Source organism: Mus musculus, chromosome 4 (genome assembly GCF_000001635.26).
Source record: "Mus musculus strain C57BL/6J chromosome 4, GRCm38.p6 C57BL/6J".
In the NCBI taxonomy this organism is placed as follows: Eukaryota; Metazoa; Chordata; class Mammalia; order Rodentia; family Muridae; genus Mus; species Mus musculus.
Window position 1 is genome coordinate 57,311,615 of NC_000070.6, and position 27,690 is coordinate 57,339,304.

The 27,690-nt window shown below is 45.9% G+C and overlaps 1 protein-coding gene across 1 annotated transcript in view; it reads right to left on the reverse strand.

Moving 5' to 3' along the window:
- The window catches only part of Ptpn3 (protein tyrosine phosphatase, non-receptor type 3), a 148,200-nt gene extending 120,774 nt beyond the window's left edge, over positions 1–27,426 (reverse strand). The window contains exon 1 of the mRNA XM_006538097.4: positions 27,239–27,426. Coding sequence (XP_006538160.1) covers positions 27,239–27,287 — 49 coding nt within the window. The 5' untranslated portion in view covers positions 27,288–27,426. The remainder of the gene's footprint in view (positions 1–27,238) is intronic.
- Between the last annotated feature and the right edge of the window lie 264 nt (positions 27,427–27,690).

Sequence of the window (27,690 nt, forward strand, 5' to 3'; positions counted from 1 at the left end):
TGTGTGTGTGTGTGTGTGTGTTGGTCTCTCTGTGTGTGTAGATGACAGCAGGCACCTTTGAAGGCCAGAAGAGTTAAGAAGTTGCAAGTGGTTGTGGACACGGTTCTCTAGAAAAACAGTATTTGCTCTTGACCATGGAACCATCTCTTTAAGCCTTAGTTACCATATTTTGTTTGATGCTGGAGATTGAACCCTTGGCCTTGGCATGCTAAACAAATTCTCTACTACTGCCCTGTGCTCACAGCTACTGAACGATGCTCGCAGCTACTGAACTGTGCTCACAGCTATTGAACTATGCTCATAGCTACTGAACTATGCTCACAGCTACTACCCTGTGCTCATAGCTACTGAACTATGCTCACAGCTACTACCCTGTGCTCATAGCTACTGAACTATGCTCACGGCCACTGAGCTGTGCTCACGGCTCCAGAATACCTTTTGACACACTCTAGTCAAACCAGGTTTGTTGTGTGTTTTTGTTTGATTTGGAGACAGAGTCTCATATCTTTGAGGCTCCCCTCAACCATATGGTATAGCCAAGGATGGTCTTGGGCTATTGATATTCCTGCCTCCACTTCCCATATTCTGGGATCACAGGTAGGCAGCACCATGCTTGCTTTATGCAGTGTTAGGGAGCAAACCCAGGACCTGTGGAAGCTAGGATAGTATTCTTACCAACTGAGCTGCACACCCATCTCTAAGCTAGTTCTTTGGCCCATGAAATGCTAATGCAGTCTTTTCCATTACACTAGCTTGAGTAATATAAAAAAATGTACATAAAACCAGTTCATAGTTCAAATGCCAGTTCATGGGAGGGAACAATTCCCAACAGTGTTATCTAGATGTTTCTCAAGTTCCCTGGGTTGAGGTCACTCTTTGTAGTTTGTGTTGGGCTCCTGACCCAAACACAGCCCCTGCCAGTTATGAGTAACAAAAAGGCCAGTTTTCCATAGTTTGGACAAAAGCAACCGTGGGAATATGCACAGTTTTCTCCAGTTGTGGTAAAATCGGGGAAAAGCCAACCCAGCTAGGCTGCCCTGCGTACTTGCGTGGGAAACAGGGACAGATGAGGACTGTCAACTAAGAGGAAACCAAACATAAGGAAACAGGTTCATTCTGAAAGGCTTGGCTGTGCCTGGCCAGCTTTTCACTGGAGCAGAGGGAAGCACTCATCTGTGGGGAAGAAAACTCTCTCTTCAGCTATTCACTGAGTAACACTGAAGCAACCTTGAACACCTTAAGCTAATGTAAGGGGGAAAAAACAGGGACTCAGTCCAAAAAAAAAAAAAAATCCAAGCGCAGATCAAGACTTCTGTACTGAATGAGTCACGATAGCATGGCTGATAATAGCTAGAGATAGGAACCAAGTGACTAAAGGAAAGTTAAAATAGCATGTCTCATTGCCTGTCATGCAACTCGGTTATTTGGCAGGGGTTGTAATTGGGTGGGGGCATTTTTAGTGGTGCAGTTTAGGTGAACATCCTAGGATACAAATCTGGACTCACAACATTACATTGTAAACAAAGATACTTGTGCACATACGATCTTCTTGAAGAGGAATAGCAGCCTGAGTTCCAGTCTCAGACTCACAACACAAAGAGATCTCTCCTTAAGGGCAGCAGCATATATCATTCTCTCTCTCTCTCTCTCTCTTCCACAAAACTTCGACTTTGCCCCCAGAAACAGATGCACAAAGGACACAGGAGTATATGTCTTTAACTCAGGGTGACTAGAGCCCTGGCCTGGATTTCCTGATGGTCCCATGGCAGCTTTCATGGCTCTTTGACAGCAGCCCAGTGAAGAGTCTTACATGCGCACAAGGAAGAATCTCTAGGAGCCAGGGGAGGGCCTAGCATATCAGCCGGATCCCAAATAGGAGAGAGAGAGAGAGAGAGAGAGAGAGAGAGAACACAAAGCAGACCCTGGATCAGGGCCTGCCAGAATAACTGACACATTCTAGTAGTGACAGGCAACAAAGTAACCACCTGATGCCCACACAGCCTAGCTGGGTTGTCCTTCCCTCCCATGTTGGGTTCGGCATGGCTCCATCTTCTCTGGTGACACTCCCTCTTATCTTTTTTTTAAATTAATCAATTAATTAATTAATTTTTATTAGGTATTTTCTTCATTTACATTTCCAATGCTATCCCAAAAGTTCCCAATACCCTCCCCTCTATCCCCTCTTATCTTAATGCAATGGTTCTCAGACCACACCTCCAAGAGCTGAGACAAAATATGTCTCTTTAAGGGAGATACATAGTTCGTCTTATTCACTAGTACATCCCCAAGCCTGGAATGGTATCCATCACGTAGCCAGACCCAAGGAAATGTTTGTAAATAAAGGAGGAGACAGACCTTGGAAGTTTGTTTAAAATACAGATCACAGAGCCCACCTCAGGAGACTGGTTTGGAAGGTCTAGTGGGCACTGGCAGCTCACTGACTGAAGACATCTGAAAGATGCTGAGACAAACAGCACGAGCACCGCACCAGACCAATTTCCCAGTAACTGTGCTTTTGAGAACCCCCTCACCATGGTAGTTCCTGGTCTCCACCCAGGCCTGAGAGCCACCACTTAAATTACTAAGCATCTCCTGGGTGAAACTGGTCCACCAATAAGGGTATTTGGAAACTACAGGCCTGGCTACGGGAAACCTCTGAAAGGTGTGTGGCAGGCAGTCAACCCTGCTCATCTCTCTCCTGACGGCAGAGGGCCCACACCTGCTTAGAAAACCCCACCACTCTAATCTCCCAGCTTTCTGAAGAATGGTGTTCACTACAAATGTTTGTTAGGGACTCTGTGCATCTTAATGGCTTTTTTTTTTTTTGTCTCACATATGTAAGTAGCATCTACCTCCTGTCTGCTGCCAGGATGGAATAACTGAGGTGTGCGATCCTATGCTAGAATTACAGACACCATGCACAGAGTTAGGATGCCTTCACTGTAAGTGTGCTATGGAGAGGGTTAATACAGTTCACCTACATTATGTATTTATCTATTTTTAATTATGCATATCCATACGGGTCTATGTGGGATGAATTCGTGTGGATGTAACTGCCAGAAGAGGGTGGCAGATCTGCTGGACTGAGTTATAGGTGGTTGCGAGCTACTTGAAGTGGGTACTGGGAACTGAACTCAGTTGCTCTGCAAGGGCAGCACAGCTCGAATCCATTGAGAGAGACATTGCTCTGGCCCCATTTTACTCAGTTTAGGAAAACCAATTAGGATTCTTCACAAGAGCTAAATCTTTTCGATCCCCAAAACCGCCTCAGGGAAGGGTATACCTGCGCACTTGCCTGGTGGTTTGGTTTGTTGTTGTTCGTTGGTTTTTTGAGAGAGAAAGCATCTCCCTATGTAGCCCTGGATGTCTTGGAATCCATATAGGCGAGGCTGGCCTTGAACTTACAGAGATCCACCTGCCTCCTGCCTCCTGCCTCCTGCCTCCTGCCTCCTGCCTCCTGCCTCCTGCCTCCTGCCTCCTGCCTCCTGCCTCCTGCCTCCTGCCTCCTGCCTCCTGCCTCCTGCCTCCTGCCTCCTGCCTCCTGCCTCCTGCCTCCTGCCTCCTGCCTCCTGCCTCCTGCGTGCTGGTATTACAGCATGGGCCTGCCTCCTGCCTCCTGCGAGCTGGTATTACGGCATGGGCGACTACAGTCAGATCTGGATGTGTCTGGATCCTTTCCTTGGTGAGTGTCACTTGGCATCTCCTTTCCTCACCCATCTGTACCCATTTCATGTCCTTACGGACCAGCTTTTTCCATACACCTGTGGTTCTCAACCTGCCTAAGGCTGTGACCCTTTAATACAGTCCCTCATGTTGTGGTGAACCCAACTATAAAATTATTTTGTAAAATTGTAACTTTGCTACTGTTATGAATTGTAATGTAAATATCTGATGTGCAAGATATCTGATATGTGGCCCCCAAAAGGTCGTGACCCACAGGTTGAGAGCTGCTGTCATAAACCAACACAATATATATTTACCTCTTTGCTTAGTCCTGGCTCCCAGGCACAGTATCCAGAATGTTCTTTATTGTCTCTCTACATACTCTCGGGTCTTGGACCTTTAGTACCTGTTAGTGTCAGCCCATCTGTCTAGATGTAATTGGTTGATCTTATTTAGACCCACTCCCTATCCCCATTGGATATTTACTCAGGGCCTCTGATTGTAGTTGCTTTGGGGAAGTACTTACATTTCACCCCCTCCCCACTGCCCAGCTCCTTGATGGCAGGGACTCTTTTCTTGTTGTCTTACAAGACTCTAGTCCTGAGCACACTGTCCACATTCAGAGCAGAGGTTTACACACTTATGTTGGTTGAATGAAGCATGCAAGTCAGGGGCATTCCCCTGCAGAAGTGGCTGCTCACTCTGATTTTCTGTTGCTGGCTTGTGTGCTTCTTGTATCCATAAGGTGGAAACCCTGTCATCTGTTGGCTCTTTTCCCAGTTGCTCAGACCCCAAGCCGTGTCTTCTCTCCATCACAGAAAATGATACAGTCTCTCCACTCAACGTACTCGGTGCTTCTCACCACTTTCTAGACCTACATGTGTTATCATCTTTGGCCTCTTGAAAACAACTTCCCAATTCATCTACCAGTTTCTACCCATACCCCCACTCCTCCTCAAATGCAGGCAACATGTTAAAGTGCACTTTTGAAATGGTTACACTTCTGATGATAGTGTGCAGTCACCTCCACAGTGGACAGAGCCCAGAATATCATGTCACAGTCACTGAGCCACCTAATGTAAGATGCCATCTTTGGGATGTAAGAGCTTGAGGAAGAGGCATCAAAGGGCATTTATTCTTTCATTCATCCGGCAAGTACTGATAAACTATAACAGGAGGCCACATGTAGTTCTAGGTCCCAGGGATCCATGGAAAACCTTTGTTTCATAGAGTTTATGTGTGAGGAGAGGCAAAGAAGGAAGTCATTGGTGTCTGCTCTTAGGAGGACCATGCCACTACAGCTATGTCTTGAGAATTAGAGAAGTAGTTACTCGTCTATGTCCTGGGCTCCTCTACAACCATGTTCTTGGTCACGCGGCTTTGCGGTTCCTTCTATGAAGAGCAGAAGGACTTCCCTCTGCTTGACTTTGGAGCTGGCTTTGAGATTTGCATGCGCATGTTGGAAGATGGGATGCAGGTGGGGTTTGGGATGGGTTTGTGTGGTTGTGTTCATCGCCTGTAATTCCACTTCCGCTGCAGAGATTGTCCCAGGTGATTCTATGTCCCAGAGGAAGGAGAAAAATACAAAGTACAACTAAACTTCGAACAAACGGTTGCTTTGAGACATTGACTTTTGAGAGTGGCTTCTCACTCAGCATTGATACAGGGGGTGACGGATAGTTAATTCTCTCTTCTGAGAGATTTACATGACAACCTTGAATTGGAAGTACTGGTCCAGAGGGACTGACCAGCGTTAGTACGGGGTCTCATATTTCTTCTATGTGAGAAAGTAATTCTATAGAAAAGGTACCCCCATATAACTGTTTCAGCAGCACCTAGGAATTCCAAGACTCTTTTCCATATAGCCTGAAAGAACCATTTGATGAAATGCTATCTCTGGACATCATCCAGACATTCTAGGCGTCAAGCCTTTTCTTTTTCTAAAGATCAATTTTTATTATCTTTAATGATGTGTATATGTTTATGTGAGGGTTAATACACATGAGTTCAGGTGTCTTCAGAGACCAGTTACCAATATTGGATGCCCTGCAGTTGGCATGGTTGTTCCATGGATGGATGGGAACTGAACTCTGGTCCTCTGCAAGGGAGTACTTCCCCAACTATTGACCCCTCTCTCCAGGCTAGCATTGTTCTTGATTGGCACGTGGGCACAGAACATGTGGGCCTACCTGGAATACTCTTCTAGTTCTAAAGTCTGACTTAACTCCTGTTTAATTAATGAGTTTAATGAGATAGTTTGCCTGGTATCTTCTCCTGGAGGATTCCTTCCCATGCAAAAAGCCACAATTAATTTGGCTGATCTGTCCTCTCACCTACCCATGCATCCATGGTGGCTAGAAGGTTCTCTGAATTCATTAGGATGTCAAGGCAAGTGGGACATGAATGATCTGCTCTTAGAGGGGTCAGAGATGAACAGAAGGGGCAGGTCTTAGTTCTTTTTCTGTTGCTTTGATAAAATACCCTGACAAAAATAAGGATTTATTTTTTGGTCCATAGCTCCGGGTTGTAGTGCATCAGAGTAAAGAAGCCAAGGCCGCAGGAGCTTGAAGCAGCTTGCCACATCAAACTCATGATCATGAAGAGAGAGCAGTGAGATCCTGCTGCTACTGCTCAGCTTAATTTCTCTACTTATACAGTCCAGGATTCCAGCCAGGGGATGGTGCCACCCACAGTGGGCGGGTCTTCCTATCTCACTTAACTAATACAAGTTAAGATAATCCCCTACTCGGGCAGTGGTGGTACATGCCTTGAATCCCAGCATTTGGGAAGCAGAGACAGGTGGATTTTTGAGTTTAAGGCCAGCTTGGTCTACAGAGTGAGTTCCAGGACAGCCAGGGTTATACAGAGAAATCCTGTCTCAAAAACAACCAAAAAAAGAAAAAAAAAAAGGTTAATCCCCCATATACATGTCTAGAGACCCATCTCCTGAGTGATTTCTAAATTCTATCAAGTTGACAACACCAACCACCACAGGGCCATAGACTGTTAATAAGATGACAGAGTGTGCCTTTAATCCTAGCACTTGGGAGGCAGAGAGAGGCAGGTAGATCATTGTGAGTTTAGGCTACAGAGCTAATTCAAGGAGAACCAGGGCTATATAGATAGACCCTGTCTTAAAACCAACCAACCAACAAGAAAAAGAGAAGCGGTTCTGATGCCAATGCAGAGCAGAGAGTGTTTTGGGGAAAGCCACTCACTTGTGTCGGGCATTCCTCATTCCCCCATCTGCCTGTGTTCTTGACTTTCAACCCTTTTCTCTAAGCCTAAAGAAGCTGCTTTTTATGGCTTGTACCTTGGGCTTTTTTGGCTTCTATTTGGGTCCAGCCAACAAGAGACAGCATCAGGATGCGGGAGAGTGGAGAAGGAGAATGTGGGGTGGATTTTTAACTTCACCCCGCCCACTGGCTGCCTTTTGGCAGCTTGCCGTGTTCTTCCCCAGATCTCCTCTGGGCCTTTACGTTTGGGGAAGCAGTAACTGCTTCCCATGCCTGCAGATGCCCACATGCTTTCTCATCTTTATTTCCTTGAACCTGTTCAGCCCCCTCTCTCAGTAATCTCTCCACGACACACTCTCTGATTACCTTTTTGAGTGTGCCCCGTGCTTCCTGCAAAGACAGGAAAACAAAAACATTGCCTGGAAAGGTCAATAATTCTGGCCTCCGTGCAGCTCGGTTCAATTCAATTTGGCAAACATTGACTGAGTGAGGCCTTCTCTCCCAGGCTCTGCGCCAGGAACTGGGGTCAGAGAAAACACAGACACAGAACCTGCCTGCAGGGACCTAGCTAGCCACAGCTTCTTGGGAGGCTGGATGCCGGGAGAAAGGGAACCATGCCCTGCACCTTAAGTGGTAGGCAAGAAGGGGACAACTGGGTCTGGAGTTGTGAGGTGCTCCCTCTTCTAGCCCACCTGTCTTGGTAGGGAACCCCCTACCATCTTCCAGTCGTCATAACTTTGGCTTCTTTTCAAGGAGCCCTGAATATACCAGCCTAACTAGCTAGGCCCCATTGGCTTTCAGTGGAGGGCATCCGAGAGAGGATGAAGAGGCGTCATGGGCCTGGGAGCCCTGAGGTAGAGATAAGAGCTGTGTCTGACATGTGCCCTAGGTGATCCACTGGGATTCCCCAGCCTGTGAATGACTTCTGACATGGGAGGGTGAACCTGACAAACTCTGTAGCCCTCAAAAAATGATGACATGTTGCCTCCTCTTGTTAGGAAGAAAACAGTGGGGAGAGCAGTGGTCCTGGGACCCTCCCACTTGTGTTCTTTCTAGTGCTTCCTTTTCCAATCTTATTTACAAACCTGGAGATTGAACCCAGAGTTCCGAGCATATTAGGTAAGTACTCTACTACTGAACAACTCTCCATCCCCACCCCTCCACCCCCTTTAAGATAAGGTTTCACTGAGTCGTCGAGGCTGCCCTGGACCTTGTGATCCCACTGTCTCAGCCTCTAGAGTAGCTGATATTACCTGTCTACAGCACCAGGCCCTTTTCTAATATGGTCTCTGAGAATTTGTTACAACTATGAGCTTTTACAGCACCATTGCTTGCTAGACTCTTAGACTCTGACCCACTCATCAGTCTCGTTTTAGGACCCAGCACTGTTCCTGAAGCATAGTATGACAGCAGAAAATTATCTATCTTGCCGAATGAACTAAAGTAATTAATTTTGGTAGTAGTAGAAGTAGGAATAGCAGTGGGGTTATGGCCCTTGTTTGAAGAATGCAATGATCGTGGCTGGTGACAGAGAAGGGACCTGTGTCGTTTATGACAGAGCTGGGACTTGGTACAAAGGACCAGGAGGACGGATACAGCCGACAGGGATACAGTTCGATGGAGCACCTACCTGCTCCTTGCTGGAGACTGTTTGGAACAAGTTTACATCAGTTCTCTCCGTTTTACAGACAGTCTCGGAGGTATGGACATGAACAGCAGCAGGCTTTACAGTCAGGGGCTTCAAAGACTTGGAAATATGGATCTAGGATCACACCAAGAAGAGGCAGAACTTACACTCAAACCAAGACACCCATGTTTTGAGCCACCGACTTCATTCAGAGGCAGGAAGGAAAGGAACGCACAGGCCAATCATACACCATTTGCAAGACATTTATACATACACCTCTACACCATGGCTCATTGTCCCTTCACTATCTCTTAAAGAAAAGGAGAGAAGGAAATTAAAACAAAAAGGTGCGTGAAGCACCTGGATTTTAGGCACTGAGATTTTGGGAAAGTTGAGAGCAGTACTGAGTGACTTGAATGAACTTGGGCGACCAGGCTCCCTCTGCTCCTGAGGAGTTGTGTGACTCTGACCATGCTCCGTACACTCTACATCCTTATCTATTTTCAGCGAACTTTCATGAAATTTGTGTGTGTGGGGGGGTGGGTGGGTGGGGGGTAGCGTGCTGGAGGGGGTGCGTAATTTTAGCGTCAAGCACAAGTCTTCAGCGCCCTCTACTGTTCAGCTGAGGCACTGTTGATCTGATTTGTTAGGGTCTCTTGAAAGCAAGGGCTACAGCTTTTCCGCTGACAATCAGCTGTGAGCGACCAAGTTCATCCACAGAAGTCCATAATGTAACAAAGAGAAAGCCAGTTCTCGCTCTTCCATCGCATCCGACTTGGAAGTCCTGCTGATCTCGCCCACACAGTTCCAATTATTTTCCTAAGTGCTGCCGCCTGACTGTTCAAGCACACACCCTCTCCACCCAAACTCCACACCACTCCGTCATTACGGTCACCGGACTGTTTGCCAACTGCCCTTGGGCATGCCTGTCTTTTTAGCTCGAAGTCTGGTGTCGCTTGCCTTTGCATTCTCTCCCTGCCCCCTGCGTACAGCGTAGGGCACATGAGCTCTCCAAACAAGTTCATTCAAAGGATGACAACCAGACGGAAGAACAGATGAACCAAAGCAGCTTAGTGAGCTAAAGAAGGCTTGGGGGTGAGGAGCTGTGAGGGGTTGGAAGCTTCCGATACAGGAAGCTCCCTAGTTCCAAACTTTTTGGGGTTCAGGGCATCAGCGAACAGAGGGGGCAGATGGAGGGCTTTGGAGGATGCAGCTGCTCACACAGGTGTGCTCGCTTTGAGAAGATGCTACACTCAGTGCACTTCCGGTTTGCGTGTTACTCGACAAGAAACCTGTACTTTGAGTGGCTCTTGAGAGGGACTTAGCCTTCTATCTGTAGCTTGGTTAGTGTTTTCCCTGGTGTCCTCCAATTCTATCTGGGCTGATCTGTACCGTGGCAGAAGTCATCTTCCTGATTTCCTGGTCCATCCTCTATCCCTGAAGAATAGTTACAAGGGTAGGGACAGGTTATTGGGTTTCCTTGAAAGTGTTTTCTACATTTGCTGTCTTTTAAAAAATAATTTCTTCCACATTTGCTATCTTTAGTTACCTTGTGTTTTTGTTTTTTGTTTTTTTTTTTTTTTTGTTTTTTCCGGAGCTGAGGACTGAACCCAGGGCCTTGCGCTTACTAGGCAAGCCCTCTACCACTGAGCTAAATCCCCAACACTCATTTGCTATCTTAAAAAAAAAATGATTCCTAGCACTTGGGAGGCAGAGGCAGGCGGATTTCTGAGTTCGAGGCCAGCCTGGTCTACAGAATGAGTTCCAGGATAGCCAGGTCTACACAGAGAAACCCTGTCTCAAAAAAAAAAAGAACAAAAAAACAAAAAAACAAAAAAAACAAACCAACCCCCCCTCCAAAAACCCCCCAAAACCTAGCCAGGCGTGGTAGCGCACGCCTTTAATCCCAGCACTTGGGAGGCAGAGGCAGGCAGATTTCTGAGTTTGAGGCCAGCCTGGTCTACAGAGTGAGTTCCAGGATATCCAGGGCTACACAGATCTCCATGGGTGATCTCATTCCTTCTCCTGACCAACCTCACGATCGTGACTCACCAAGACGATCTCACCCCATCATTACTGAGCCCTGGGGACCATCTAGCCAGATGCCTTTTTGATACCTCTACTGGACCCTCTCAGCGGCAATACACTCAGCATGCTTGAGAAGGTTCTCTGCATCTTCTCCTGCCTCCCCAGAGAGGCTTTTCTCTCTCTCTCTCTCTCTCTCTCTCTCTCTCTCTCTCTCTCTTCTGTGTTCTTTACTTCTGTGGGTGCCTCCCTGGAACTGGTCTGGCTTCCTGTTCTAGACTACATTATTGTTAGGCAGTACCCACAGTCCCTCACCATTTCTGCTCAGAGAGTCTCTTTCTTAGACTCAACTCCTCTTTGGGTCTTAATTTCAACAAGGGAATGGCCATTCGACATTTCCTAACAGGCTCTCACGGCACCGTGCTGGGGTTTCCAAACCCACAGGTGCTACAGGTGGCTGGTATGCCTTCTGCCTGGATTCCTGGATGGAAGCTGACTTGATTTTGACCTTTTTTTTTTTTTTTGAGACAGGGTTTCTCTGTATAGCCCTGGCTGTCCTGGAACTCACTTTGTAGACCAGGCTGGCCTCGAACTCAGAAATCTGCCTGCCTCTGCCTCCTGAGTGCTGGGATTAAAGGTGTGCGCCACGACCTTTCGTCAGGTACCAAGGCCAGCTGAGCGAGTTGGAGCCTCATGAACCCACAGACACATGAGTAGGCTATAAGTGTGTGTGTGCCTTATGTCAGTCACTCAGACTTCTGTTCACTTCTGTGACTCACTTGCCTCATCCAGCCTGCCCATTTCCCCTCCCACATCTGTCCTGATCCCTCCACTTACCTCCTTTCCCATCATGGCTATCCCTGGCCGGGCTTTCACCATCTTTTGCTCAGACTCTTACAAGGCCTTTTCCTGATGTCCTTACGTCTGGGCTTGGGCTCCCCGGCCTAATCTCTGCACATCACTATCAGAAGTGATCTTCCTAAATTCCAATTCCACCCCAGCCCTTTCTTCAGACACCACGGGGCTTGTCCTAGAGAGGCTCCTACGCCTGTGGCGCGTGAGCATGAGGCACCCAGTGCTTTGGAAAGCTCGGGATCTCTGTGCTTTTCACACCACTGATCCTCTGTGTTCTTGACCCACTCTTGGTCCTGCCTGAGCCTCGTGCTTCTTCTTGCTCAGGTCCTTCTGCAGTGTTTTTTACTCTCCACTTGCCTTGGCCAGTTGTCACTTCTCTCCCCACCTCATCTCTCAGATGACAATCTGAAAACAGTTCCCTGGAGGAAAGACCGCTTCCAACCATCGTTTTCCATTCGCTTGCAGAGTGACCTTGGCTTTCCTATCAGCACATTTATTTACCAGACTCTCCCATCTTTAGTTTGTTTATCTTTCTCATCAGATTTCCACAGAAGCGGGGCAGGGCTGTTATCTAGCTTGTTAAGTGGCTAAACCCGGCTGCGGTCCTTGTCTGAACGGAAGAACTACTTGTTGGATGAGCGTTCTGTGGAAATAATACGATTGGCTCAAATAATTTTGTAGATGGAGATGAGAATCCAGGAGCTCAGATGGATCAACTGAGGCACGGTGAGAGTGGAGACTGAGATCCTGGAGGCTGTCTGTGGCAGATCTGGGCTCTAGTGGGGGATCCTGCGGGCACTGTTTGCTGACTGGCTTACCTACAACTAGAGGAAGCTTCGCCTTCAGCAAAGAATTAGTCGATTCCCGGATCCTTCCCTTGCCCCCTCCCAGAGCAGCTGATTCAGAGCTTTCATTGTAAGGAGATCTCCAGGGACTTCGTAGACAAAATAAAGATATGACGGTCTCTTGGAACGACCAAGAGGATAGCTGAGATGTATTTTCTTTGTAATCGTGTATGAGAGGAGATATGCGCGCACCTGCAGAGTCCAGAAGCGGGCATTGGATCCCCCAGAGCTGGAGCCATGGGTGTTTGAGAGCCACTGGGCATGTGTGCTGGGAACGAGCGTCCTCTGAAGATGAAGCACTGAAGCTCTCAGCTCTTAAGCACGAAGCTGTCGCGCTGGCCTGTCATGCTCACTTTTCTGACCTTCTTCGGGTTTGATATAGCCTTTTATCAGACAGCAGCGTCTACAGTCTGGATTCATAGCAAAAGAGCCAGGTTTTAAATATTCGTGCTAAGTGGCAGGGGAGGGAGCTGGGGTAGTTAGATACTTCTTATAAGTAGTGGGTACTTGAAAACTCGCATTGGGGGATGTATAGAGGAGAAAAGACCAGGAAGTGTCATGACCTTGGTTTTCTTTTTTTTTTTTTTTTTTTGGTTTTTCGAGACAGAGTTTCTCTGTATAGCCCTGGCTGTCCTGGAACTCACTTTGTAGACCAGGCTGGCCTCGAACTCAGAAATCCGCTTGCCTCTGCCTCCCAAGTGCTGGGATTAAAGGCATGCGCCACCATGCCCGGCAACCTTGGTTTTCTTAAGAAAGGCACCAAAGGCATAAGGGAGAAAAATTTTAACTCACCGAACTCCATCACAATGAAAAACCCCCATGTATGTGGGAAAGAGCCCCACAACAATGTAGTAAAGAGTGAACCCACAGAGTCACCCACGCTCAGGGAAACAGCCATTGGTGGGGAAGTGGCTCAGCTACTATGATGTTTGCTATGTAAGTATGAGGTGCTGAGTTCAGATGCCCCAGACCCACATAAAAAGCCGGCTCTGCTGACACACATCTGCAAGCCCAGCCCCGGGGTGACAGACATGACAATTCCTGGAGTTTTCCGGCCAACCAGAGAGACCTTGTTTGGAAAAATCAAGTGGATGGGGATGAAGTGATGGCGAGCAGTTGAGAGTTCTTGCTACTCTTCCAGAAGATCTAAGTTCCATTCCTAGTACCCACCCTCCGAGGGTCACAATTACCTACGTAGCTCCAGGGGACCTGACACCCTCTTCTGTCCTCCAGGGGTACCCATACTCACATAGTATAGACACAGAGAGACCCATACGCTTAAATAAAAACAAAAGTAGATGTTTAAATAAAATAAAGTGGAGACCAATGAAGAAAGGCTAGTGGTACTCTCTTACCACAAACAAGTATACCTACATACACACACACACACACACACACACACACACACACACACACACACACAGAGAGAGAGAGAGAGAGAGAGAGAGAGAGAGAGTTGTTTAATTATAACAACTAGCGCCAAAAGACATAAAGGAAATTGGAACTCTCACATACTGCTGGTGAGAATACAAAATGGTGCAGCTTTAAAAAGCTTAAACTGGGTAGCCAGGTGTAATGGGGCACACCTTTAATCTCAGCATCTGGGAGGCAGTGGCAGGTGAATCTCTGAATTTGAGGCCATCCTGGTCTACAGAGTGAGTTTCAGGACAGCCAGGGCTACACAGAGAAACTATGTCTCAAAAACAAAACCAACCAACCAACCAACCAAACAACCAAACAAACAACCAACCAACCAAACAAACAAAAACCCTAAAACTGGACTCACCATATGACCTAGTGACTTTACTTTAGTCCCAAAAGAATTGCAAATGGAGACATGAAAACACATTTGCATGCCTGTGTTCTCAGCAGCATTGGTCACTATAGCCCAAATACATGAGCAACCTAAGTGTTCATTGGTGGCTGACCCAAGAAAGTGTGCTGGGTACACTCAATGGTTAGGTCCGCAGGAAGGGAAGTTTATACAATGGTGGAATAATCTTCAGACTTTCAAAGGAGGGGGGATACACACACACACACACACACACACACACACACACACACACACACACTACCTCCAGTGAAACCTGCCAGCCACACAGACCGAGCTGTATGCATGCATCTATGAGACAAGTTCATAGAGACACGGGGAGAAAGGCGATGGGGTGTCTGGAGTAGGGTTGGGGGATGTTGTGCTAGATGAGCACAGAATCTCAGAAGTCAGTCCGAGGAGGTGAAGAGTGCTTTGTGTTGATGACGGCATGGCACTCTGATGCACAGAACTGTGTCTGCTAACTGTGCCTGCAAATGCTTGGAACTGTATGCTTCATGTATATTTTATGTTATGCTCATATATTTTACCACCTTGAAGTTTTAAAAGTGACAGATAAACACATACATCTACTGATCTCAGATCCCCCGAAAGTGGCATTTGATAGGCCAAAAATATGCTTTTAAAATCCCATTAAAGGGCGGCATATGCCTTTAATCGCAGCACTAGGGAGGCAGAGGCAGGCGGATCTTTGAGTTCAAGGCCAGTCTGTCTACAGAGGACAGCCAGGGCTATACATAAACCCTGTCTTGAAAAAAAATCTGCTAAAGGGCTGGTGAGATGGCTCAGTAGGTTACTTATTGAGGTGCATACTCCACAGGCCTAGCACCCCATGTTCAATACCCAGAACCTATGTAAAAGATGGAAGAAGAGACGCAGCTCCTCACGTTGCTCTCTGACCTACACATGCACACCCATGCACACACACAATAATAAACAAAAATATCCACTAAAACCAGTCATGGTGCCAGGAAACTGTAATCCCACCACTCTGGGAACTGAGGCAGGGGGATCTGAAGTTCAAGGCCAGCCTAAACTACGTAGCAAGTCCTTCTCTCTCTCTCTCTCTCTCTCTCTCTCTCTCTCTCTCTCTCTCAAAAAAAAAAACAAACTTTTTTTAAAACTTCATTTGAAATTGTTTAATGGGTACAGAGCTTCAATTCCGCAAGACGAAGAACTTTAGGTTGGGTGTGTAATAATGAACTTAGACACTACTGGCCTGTATATTCTCGATGGCAAGCTCCTTACTGTCTATTTTATAATTAAAACTTTTAAGAGTATCCGTGACAAGGCTGGGCGTGGTGGCACATGCCTATAAATGTCAACAACACTCAGGAGACTGAGGTAAGACGATTGTGAGTTCCAAATCAGATTGGATTTTTTTTTTTAATGTGCCAGGAGTCTACTGAAAATGGGAAATGGTGATTGACAGGCGCAGGGATGAAGAAACCTCAGTGGCTGTTCGGGAAGTTAACTGGGGCATTCTCTGGGACAGTCCCTCCCAGTCTCCAGCCACGGGACCTAGACGATGGGCGAAAGCAGACTGAGGGCCCGCCCAGACTTTCTGATTTTGATGACCTGGGAGGAGGGAGGACTTTGAATTTCTAATAAGTACAAGCTTAGGGACCAGGTGATGCTGGACTGCCCGGTGCAGCCGCACTTGTCTGTGCTTCCTCCTCTGCCTTTCAGGAAAGACAAAGCATCTATCCCAGGTAGAGTGAAGAGTACACTCAAGGGCCTTCAAGGGTCCAGGACTCTCCATAGTGATAGACATCTACTGGGACATACTAGCATGTCCTCTCCACAATGAGGGGAGGCTACTGACACTGTGTCACCAATCATTGTAAGCTTAACAGATCTCTAAAGTCCAAAAAAAGCCTCAGCCAAGAGTGACTAAGAGAATTAATATGTGAGGAAGTAGAGTTAATCAAAACAACATGATACACACACACACACACACACACACACACACACAGGTGCGCGCGCGCACACACACACACAGATATACACTCACACACATACACACACATACACATACACACACACACTATTCTCACACTTTAGAGATACACAAAGAGGAGAAAAAAGAGAGGAGAAAGAGGCTAGAAGAAAATGGTTAAGCTTAATATACACAAAATGCACCAACATTGAGCTTGGCTACCAACTGGAATTCATTCCAGTTGTTTTAATCATTTTTAGACTGTAGGCATTCGTAAAGCCACCCCTTCCCCCTGGATTCAAATGAAGACTGCACCCAGGCCCAGATACGGTGGCCCACATTTGTCCACTCAGCAGTCTAGAGGCGGAGGCAAGAGGATTATGACTTTGAATCTTCTCACTACACAAAGAGACCCTATCTCTAAAATAAAACACAAGTAAAAAGAAACTTAGGACAGATTAATAAGTGGATCAGCTCCATTTCTGCAGAAGGCTCCCTTCCCAGCCAATGACTCCCATGACTCTCCTCCCATCATCTCATCCAAAGCCTCATATAAATGGAACCAAAGACTCCTTATGTCTGTGACATGCACCCTCCTTGTTATACCTTGTAGGCAGTACCCTGTCCTTTGTCAATGTATCCCACAGATGAGTGTCACACTGCTATTGAAGGACATTCAGGTTGCTATCACTTAGCTCTTGTAAGCAAGGCAAAGACTACTCAGATACATGCACTCTGAAGAATATCTGTCTCATGTCTTTGCTGACTGGCATTGCTTGGACATAAGATTTACTTTAATTAATGCCATCCAATATCTGAGAATTCCAATTGTTCTATGTATTTGCCAACACCAGACAATATCATTGTTTAAATTACTGTAAGTAACAAGGGAGAGGCGTGTGTAGCTTTAATTTGCACAATGCTGATGAGTAATAATAAGTACTTCTCTGTACACTGAGCATTTCAATATTTCTCTTCAGTCTTTAGCCTATTTTGTTATGGGATTGATTTTTTTTATTGATTTGTTAAGGGTCTTTACATATGATGTATGTTCTTTGACAAAGATATGTATATCTTTAGTTATTCTCTACCTGTGGTTGCCCTTCTTGATCTTATGATTTTGGTCTTTGGGTTATTAAAAGTGATTTACCTTAATGAAATTGCCTATCAAGTTATTTGTTAGTTTATACTTCTTTGTATTCTATTTTGAAAACTGATGCTTGCCCTAAGTACATGAAGATATTCTGCCATGTTTTCTTTTAGAAAAATTTAAAGATCTATTTTATTTTTTAATGGTGGAGTGCAGGGTATGTGCACTTGAGTGCAAGTAGCTTCAGGGGTCAGAAGAAAGCATGTGACTCATGGAGGTGGATTTAAAGGTGGTTTGTGGCCCGATCGGTGTGGGCATTGGGAACAGAGCTCAGACCCTCTGCAAGAGCAAGTGGTTTTAGTTGATGAGCCATCTCTCCAACCTTTTTAAAAAAATTTGTATTATAGCAATCACTTTTGTTTTTATACCTACAATTCAACATGGAACCTCTATATTTTGTAAAGGATCCAGTTCCTTCCTCCCTCCCTCCCTCCCTCCCTCCCTCCCTCCCTCCCTCCCTCCCTCCCTCCCTTCCTTCCTTCCTTCTTTCCTTCTTCCTTCCCACCTCTTTCTTTCCTGGAACCTCAATGGACTCAACTTCATATAATGGCATTTTACTGTTCCACACCACCATTGACTTGCTGTTAGAATGCTTGTCCTACATCATGTGATCGAGTGAGTGAGACTGAGTGGACCCTCCGATCAATTTCAAAGGTCCGTCTGGTGTAATTACATCAGGGTTATTTGGCGGGGAGGCGGGGGCAGGGTTTTTCTGGTGGTGGTGGTGGTTCTTTAGGTAAGGCCTCAGTTTGAGGCTTTGTCTGGCCTACAACCCATTATGTAGACCAGACTGTTACCAAATTTCTCAGAGATCCACCTTCGTCTACCTCCTAAGCACAGGGATTAAAGGCGGACACCATGCTCATCAGTTAGTTTGTTCATTTTGTTTTGCTTTGTTTAGTTTTTCTTTGAGGTAAGGCCTTGTGGTCTAGCTCTGGCTGTCCTGGAACTCCTTTGTAGGAGGCAAAGGACTTGAACTCAGAGAAATCCACCTGCCTCTGTATTCCAAGTGCTGGGATTAAAGGCATGTACCACCAGCCCAAATTTAGTTTGTTTTTAATGCAAGTTTATAACTAGTGGTGGTCCTCGGAACTCTACCCAACTTTAGCCCTTGCTTTCCCGGGTCTTTTATAGCCATATAAATTTGGATCAAACTTCCCAATGTTCATGCAAATAAAACTGGAATTTTTGGAGTTACAGATGGTTATGAGCTGCCTGATGTGGGTGCTAGGAATGAAACTCAGATCCTCTGGAAGATCAGTACATGTTCATAACCACTGAGCCATCTCTCAAGCAGAGGGTACATTTTTTAGAACTAACACTGTGGGGCTCATGCAACAACCATGACCAGAGGCAACTATTTACAACTAAACTATGTAGTTTTCCCACTCTGCACAGCATATTGTCTCAAGGGTTTGCCGTCAGCAGACATAACCTCATGTGAGGATTCTGACTGGTGGTGCAAGCTTGCTTTGGGCTTTGTCACCATTCAGTCTAAGCACCTTGCTTATATCCCTTCCTGGGGAGGCAAGGAAGAGTCACAGTTCCAAGTGTGGGCTTGGAGATGGGCAAACGTGGTTAAAATATCAGCTTGTTCTGATGGTGGGAGATGGGTCTCAAACAGAATCCTTAACATATGGGCTGGAGAGATGGCTCAGCAGTTAAGAGCACCGACTGCTCTTTTAGAGGTCTGGAGTTCAATTCCCAGCAACCACATGGTGGCTCACAACCATCTGTAATGGGATCTGATGCCCTCTTCTGGTGTGTCTAAAGATAGTCACGGTGCACTCATATACATAAAATAAATAAATAAATCTTTAAAAAAAATCCTTAACATATATAAGCCTTTCGGTGCTGGAGATGACACAGTGGTTAAAAATGCAGGACGTTCTTCCAAAGGACCCACGTTCAATACCTAGCACCCATCTGACAGCTCACAACAATCTATAACTCCAGTTGTTCTCTGTGCTTGCATGTAGTGCACAGACATACATGCAGGATAACATGCACTTCCATAAATAAATATCTTAAAAATGACACATATAAGACTTTCGCAGGCTCCAGTTCCCACAGTGGTGCCTATGTCCAAGGTACATTGTGAGAACGGCTCTGAAAGATACCTGGAGCATGTCAGACTTTGAAGGAATGCTGTCTGTTGTCATTGGGGCAGGGTCGTCTCCTGAATGAATGACTCTGTAAGGCAGGAACTGTGGAGTGGAGAGGGAGGAAAGGGACTCCCCCGGTACTCAGCAACAGGACTCAGGCCCCATGAAAAAGTGACTGTCCGAAGGCAACTGGGTGTGCGTATGCATATGTGTGTGCGTTCGTATGTATACTAAGAGCTGTTCGTCCAGGCGTGGGTATGGCAGAGTTACCACAAAAGACAAAAGGCTAGTGATGATAGTAGAATTTGAGAATGACACCGGGGATCAACAAGATGGCTAAAGGTGCCTGGGATCAGCAAGATGGCTAAAGGTGCTTGCTGCTAAGTCTGACAACCTGAGTTTGATCCTCAGAACAGCATATGATGGAAGGGAAAGGCTAACTCCTGTGGCGTCCACATGAGCGCCATGACCATGTGCAACACACACACACACACACACACACACACACACAGAGAGAGAGAGAGAGAGAGAGAGAGAGAGAGAGAGAGAGAGAGAGAGAGAGAGAGAGATAGTAAAAATTAAAAAGAAGACCTGTGGATCACCTGTCTCAATAACAACAGAATAACAACCATAGGCCTCACGCCGAGTGGACAGTATGAGCAAGCTGAGCACGCTCCTTCTTTCGCCTTAAGTGTGGAAAAAAAATACTGACTGCAGACAGGGCTGGAGAAATGTCTTGAGGATATCAAGGCCTGACCGAGGAGGGGAGCCTTACATTAGATGAGGTGGGAGTATCAAGCCATTTGATCTGCATATTAAAACAGTGATATCAATCTATGGAAAGACACTATTAAAAGCCCTTTAATGAATGTAATTAAGTCATTTGATCTCAGAAGCAACCCCACGGAGTAGATACTGTCATCGCCTCCATCTCTCCAGATGAGGAGATAGAGGCCTTCAGGAGTTCCTCAGCTTTCCCAGAGTCTCACAGTCAATTACACCAACTGTAAGTTCCAGAGATCATGTTCTTAGCCCCTGAACCTAAGCAGGTGCACATAGGCATATGAGTCTTCATTTCTACTTAGTGCTTTCAATATTTTCTACTTTCTGACGTACTAGACACTTCTGTGCATGTAATTTTTCTCTTCTGTTGAATCACCGCCTGCAAACGGCGTGACTGCATTCCAGGTGATAAAACACTTTATAGTCTTTGCTACAGGTTGTATTTGCCAAACAGGCAGCACCAGTTTACAACGTTGTTACCAGGGTATGACTTCGCCACTTTCACCACCATCATAAGGAGCGAAGGAAGACTCGTCCGTCGACGTAAACACCCAAGTCTATCCTACTTAAGTTTAATAGATACACAGCTGGTCGTCGGCGATTTGCAGCATGTGACCTGGTAAATAGCCTTTCAGCTGGGATTCTCAAAGTCTCTCTGACTTCCAGGCCTTCTGGTTCACCACACCAGGTTAGCTGGAGTTGGACTGTCATCCTCTGTTGTTCTAGGCCCTGCCACTCCAGTCTATGCAGAATTTCAGAGGCAAGCAGCCCGTGCTTGCCTTTCTATCTACAGTGTGTTCTATATGCAGACGAGCTGGCTTGAGGGTGTTGTGTGAGTTAAGTTCGTGGCTCGTCCTTCCTTCCTTCCTTCCTTCCTTCCTTCCTTCCTTCCTTCCTTCCTTCTTTCCTTCCTTTTTTTTCTTTTAATTCTGCTCATACTGAAAGGGGCCCTGGGATCAACAGAATGACAGAGCTACTGGAGCTGAGTGACCTTGTTCAAGGCTTGGTTTGCTTTTTGTTCTGCTAGTTCTGGCTGGGTGGCCTTGGCTAAATTCCAAGAGGTCCTGATGCTGAGGTTTGACTTTTCCTTATCTTTAAAGTGGGGATGATAATACTCTCCCTGAGGTTTTTCCTGTAAGAATGTGAGATAATGTTTGCAAACCTCTCACTCTTAGATACTGGGACCTGTAATTATTAGTCCCATTGTGCGAGACAGGTTATCTCCTACTACACACCCTCTGCTCAGCCCGGAGCTTGTGAGCATCTCTAGAGACCATCCTAGACCAGTTTTCTCTCTGCATCCCAAAGCCCAGCCTAGGATGTGCTGTACCCCAGGAGGATTTGCTTACTGAATTGCTTGGGAAAGAAAAGTAAAAAAAAAACATTTCCCATAGCCTTCCTGAAAACTACCACATGGTCAGGGTACACACTTGAAACCAAAAGTCTGAGAGCTCTCTTGAATTCTTGTTCTTTGAATGCACAGGCAACCTTTCATATTGATAGGGAATTGGTTCTAGGATTCTTCCAGATACTCAACTCCTGGATGCTCAAGTCCCTCACATAAAATGCTTTAGTACATGCATGTAACTTGTGCAGTGTTCCCGTATACTACAGCCACATACTGAGAATGCCAAACCTAAACCTACTTAGAAAGTAAACCCTGTGGTCTGGCTCCAAGACTAACCCAAGGGAGGAAGCTGTTAGTGATCGGTACACTTGTGTGCTTCTTCCTGAGTGTTTTGGACTGGCCTGAATCTACAGACATGAATGGAGCCTTAGGATCGTGTTTATGGGAAACCTAAGGCTCACTGTATTTCCTCTATGCTGTGTGTGGCAGATGCTCTCCCCTCTACATCACAACTCTATTATCTTCTCACTTCCCAAACGAAACCGAGTCTGCGCCCGAGGAGGAGCTTTGGCAAAGGTTTTGGTGACATTGGAAGCTGGGTGCCTAGAAGTTCTAGTTTTGTCACTGAGAATCCAGAAAACCCCCTGGGCCTTGGTTTTCTTTCTGAGGGGTTGATTTCTCTAGCACGACAAGGCAAAGCTGGGAGACAGATTCACCATAAACAAGACTAAGGTCTGAATCCCACCTGCAGTTTGACTGGATCGGCTCTGTTAGGACATGGCGATGTAAGAGCTTACGCTGTGTGAAACAGATCACTGTCTTTTGTTCTGTCTTCATTCAAAAACTGCAAAAAGAATTATTTTGTCTATGTTTATGTGTGTCTCTTGTTCTGTGAGTATGCACGTGTGTGTGCAGGGACCTACGGAGGCCAGAAGAGGGCATCGGATTCCCTATAGCTGGAACCATAGGCAATTGTGAGTTGCTCAGTGTGGGTGCTGGAAACCCAGTCCTTTGAAAGAGGAACAAGTGCTCTTAACAGCTGGAGCATCTCTCCAGCCTCTCGTTCAGTTTGGACGCTGTATAAACAAGCGGTCTAACTGGCAGTGTTAACAAAGGCAGTGTGCATTATTTTCAGCGTGCTAATGTGACCAAACCTGACGCATCAGCTTTGCCTCCAAACTCTGCTTCCAAACCCATCTTCTGACTACAGTTTGTTCTTGTCAAAAATAGGCTTGCTGCTTTTGTGAGGTGCTGGGGCTGGGGCAAGTTCTTATGAGTAATCCCCACAGGAAGAGGAAGTAGGTTAATTTGGATGCCAAAGCTCGTGGGGTGTGTTAAACGACAGGCTTATGCTGTTTTAAAAATCAGTTTGAAAAGTACTTTTTTTCCCCCCACCCTAGCTAGTATTTCTGGATTTGAATTTGGCAGAGGGCATTTCCAGTGACTTAGCTGAAAAGATGAGCTGGCGGGTGTTTTACACCTGGGACGTTCTTCATGATCGCTCTCTGTGCCAGCAGCCTTCACATATTGCCTCCGTGAATCCATTTTTTGTACTCGCTAGTCCTCTATTCAAGTGTCCAGTGCAAACCACAGGTCTAGTCAAGTCATCCTCTTGCTTGAAGGCCTTTATCGGCTGTTGAGCATCGCTTACAACCAAAACCGAAGTCATCCTGGCTTGAAAAGAGCTGATCCTCTCTTGATGCCACCAGTTAACTTCCACACTCCCCATAGCTTCTTTAGAGCTCCCCCACTTTGTCCATTTTTCCCTTTCTTTGTTTATAATCGGTTAAATTCAACTATATCCTAGAATTAACCATGGGTTCCTCTTGCCGTTATGAAACACAATGACCAAAGCAACTTAGGGAGGAAAGGGTAGAGCCTTATGCTTTTCCACATCACTGTTCATCATCAGAGGAAGTCAGGACAGGAATTCAAACAGGGCAGGGACCTGGAGGCAGGAGCTGAAGCACAAAGGACGTGGAGGGGTGCTGCTTACTGGCTTGCTCAGCCTGCTTTCTTATAGGACAGAGGACTACCAGCCTAGGGGCAGCCACACCCATATCACTAATGAAAAAAAATATGCCCTGCAGGCTTGCCTACAGCCTGATCTAATGGAGTTTTTTTTCCCTCAGTTGAGGCACTCTTCTCTCCAATGACTCCAGCTTGGGTCAAGTCGGTGTAAAACTAGCCAGCACTGTGCTAAATAAATGAATGAATTCCCTGCCTTTTAGTTCATTTACAATGCTGTGCAAGTATTAATCTGTCAACCTGGAAGGACGTAGAATCACTTAGGGGACAAACCTCTGGGTATGTTTGTGAGGAAGTTTTAGTTTGGGTTAACCGAGGCGTGAAAACCCCTCCTAAGTTAGGGTCTAGACTGAATCAAAAGGAGAGCGTTCATTGCTCTCTCTGCTTCCTAACTGCAGACGCTATGGCCTCGTGCACCTGCTGCTGTGTCTTTCAAGCTGTGATGTATTGGACCCTAGAACTGAGAGACAAAGTAAACCCTTTCATCCTTGAATTGCTACTTTGTCTCAGCGACAAGGAAAGTGTTAGGACAGCTGCAATCTAGATTCTGGGGATTTTTATGGTCCTCAAAGAAAATCCTGGCCTAAGAAACACCCCCCCCCCCCCCCCCCCGTTCTGGCTCCCAGCAGTAAGTCATCTGCATTCGGTCTTTAGATTTGTCCATTCCGCACACTGCATATACATCATCATACAGTTCCAGATTTTTCGCGTCTGGTTTCTTTGGCTTAGTTTAATGTTTTCAAATTTCACCCACGTGGTTGCATGTCTCAGACTCCTGTTCTCTTTAATGGCGGAGGTTGGACTGATAGTCTCCTGTCTGGACAGTTCACATTTGACTTATCCGATGACCCACTAGTGGGCTTTTGGGTTACCCCTATCTTTTGGCTAGTTTGAATAGTGCATATATGTGTCCACATATGTTTGAGCACTTGATTCATATACTTTGAGATATAATGTATTTCTATCCCTGACCTTGCTGGCTCACAGGGTAGTTTTATATCTAACACATGAAAGACCTACCAGGTTTTTTTTTTTCTTCTCTTCTCTATAACCATAACAGAATATTTAAGAGAATATATGTCAGGCTGAAGAGATGGTTCAGCAGTTAGGAACGCTGACTGTTCTTCCAGAGGTTCTGAGTTCTATTCCCAGCCACCACATGGTGGCTCACAACCCTCTGTAAAGTGATCAGATGCCCTCTTCTGGTGTGTCTGAATACAGCTACAGTGTATTTATATACATAAAATAAATAATTTTTTTTTAAAAAGAGGATATATGCTATAGTAAACTATGAGATATCTTTAGTAATAACAGATAGTATAGATATTTGGGGGCAGGGATTGTGTCTGGAATTCATCTGCCAACTTCTAGTACATGGCACAGGGGCTTCACAAAGATATTCAATAAATGCTTGTGGATTGGATTGTCTTTAGAAGGGCTGGGGTGTGTGTGTGTTTGTGTGTGTGTGTCTAAGCCATAGGTCAACCTTAGGAGCCATCTTTCTTTTTGTTTTGGAGACAAGGTCTCTCATTGGCCAGGACTTATGGTAGGTTGGTTGTTCATTGAGCCCAAGAATCTGCCTGTCTCAGCCTTGCTGGTTCTGGGATTACAAACATGCATTACCATGACAACATAAGAAAAAAAAAAAAAGAGATCCAAGTCTGGCAAGCATTTCAATGGTGGAGCAAGCTCCCCAGCCCACGAATGGCTTTCTTTAAGGAAGAAGTGGCATATCTGTGGTGAGGCTTTGGAATTAGCGATCCCAGGTAGGACGAGGGAGCAGGTCCTTCCAGGAAAGCCTGTCCCACTCCTTTGAACAAAGGGAGGACCATCGTGGGAGGACTGGTTAACGTGCTATCAGGCTTTTTACTCTCGGTTTGCCTTTAACTCATAACTCTATGGGGAGTCACATTCTTCTGGCAAATGAAAAGATCAAATGTTTCAGTGATACACAGCCCTTCTGTTGCTTTGTGCAGCGGAAACAAGACTTGGGAACGATGGACTGAGGCTGGAGAGAGAGTTCCGAGGTTAGGAACACTTGCTGCTCTCGCAGAGAGGTTCTGGGGCAGCTTCACAATCATCCACAACTCTGACTGAATCTCTCTTCTGACCTCTGAGGGTGCCAGGTACTCGCGTGGTGCATACACACACATGCGGGTGGGACACACATACATAAATACGTAAAATTAATGAGTGAAATAGTAAAGACAGTATGAAGTCATAGGTGTGAGCCTATGGGGCTCATTTGATGTAGGAGAGAGTGGTGGCGTGGGTAGGGAGGAGGCCGGGCACCAGCTTGGTCTGATTCTTCACATTCACAAGAAGCTCAGTGAAACTCTTAGACTCCAAGTCCTCTGTCTATCCTGAACCTCTCAAAGATGAAGAAAGCTAACAGACACGTTGTTCTTCAAAAATACATTTAAAAAAAAAGCAATACAGGGGACTTTAAGATTTAAATGGCAGGGATGGAGAGATGGCTCAGTGGTTGACAACACTGGCTGTTCTTCCAGAGGACCTGAGCTCAGTTCCCTGTACCCACATGGTGGCTCACAACCATCTGTAACTCCAGTTCCAGGGGAATCTGTCACCCTCTTCTGGCTTCTTTGAGCATCAGGTACACAGATTTACATATGTACACACATACATATATATACATATACATATATATACATATATATATACACACACATATACATATATATATATATACACACACACACACACACACACACATATACATACATATATATACACACACATACATACAAACATATATACATGCATACATACATACATACACTCAGGCAAAATACTCACGCATATAAAATGAATAAATCTTTAAAACAGAGATTTAAATAGCAACTGAAGGGCTGGGAGTGTAGCTTCATGCTTGTCTTTCATGAATGAGGCCCCAAGTTCCATCCCAACACTGAGAAGTAAATACAAGATTTAAAAAAAAAAAGTAACTTAAGTGAGAATGGAATCAGAAAACTTTCTTGAAATATAGTGATATGTGTTCTTGGCTAGGAAGGGAGTTCTCTAGCCCCTCATCAGCTTTTTATATTAAAAAATGAAAAGATATTGAGGGCAGATTGCATGACCAGAACTGCCAAACATCTTCTACTGTGAACTGAACGGATTCCTGACCCATGAGAGAATTTCCTGTACCAAGGCTCAGCGCAGGAGTGGGCAGGCCTTGTCTTGTTCTGTGCCTGGTTCCTTCGCGTTCTCTGACAAAACGTGTTGAGAGCATGCCGTTTACACCCTGTTCCATTTACACAGTTTCCCCCTCTCTTTGCTTCTGAATCAGGGCATAGCAGAGTCCCCCCAATACTATGCGCCTCTACGGTGGCCACTGCTGACCTGACCCCTCGCTTCCCCTGGCCTGCTTGGCTTTCTTGATTGCCACTGACGCTCATGAGTAGGCCATGTCTGAAGCTATCCTGCCTGAACCTCATATTCTCCTGTGTTTATTCAGCTTGAGAGAGGAACTGTCTGGGGCAGTGAGCTTGGGAATATCGCTTACACAGATGTCTGAGTTACTGGTAACTCTGAACGTCGGACTTGCTCTTACAGAATGAACACGATTCCTAGCCCACTGTTAGCCCACTCCTTTTATTGTCGTGGGGCTCTTCTGGAGACCCGGATCTACCTTTTCACAAGAGAGCCCCGATGATGAAAACAGAAAGATATTTCAAGCTTAATATCCCTCAACTTCCTCCTCACTGGCTTTTGCTTCAAAATAGGAACAGACGTAACAACACACACTACCCCAAATCCCTCCACTTCTTGAGAGAACTCACGGTTGTCCTCGGGTGGCCCACGTGGTGGTATCCCCTCTTGCTCCACCATGCTGCCGTTGGCCTGATGCTGACTGGGACGCAGTAATCCTTTAACTAGCACTTCAGAAAAGCGCCGGTCTGTCCTGCATACCCCGGGACGTGTCTCAGAAGTCTCGCCTCCATCGGCTTCCAAGTGCTAATGGTACAGGATTATTTTCTTCTGGGTAAACCTGCGAAACAGGTCTTCAGGCTCCAGTTCGTGTGTCAGAGTCTTTAATTGATTCTTCACCAGCTCTATCCACCCCATAATAGTAGTGCTGTGCGCAGGACATGTTTTACAGGAATAGTCACCCGGAGCTTAATTTGTTGTCACATAGCAGACGGACTGTTTCACAATGCAAATAAATTTGTTTTGCGCCCTGACGATTGTGCTTGAGGAAGAGCCCTTTCCTGAGGCTGAGTGTAGCCGGTGA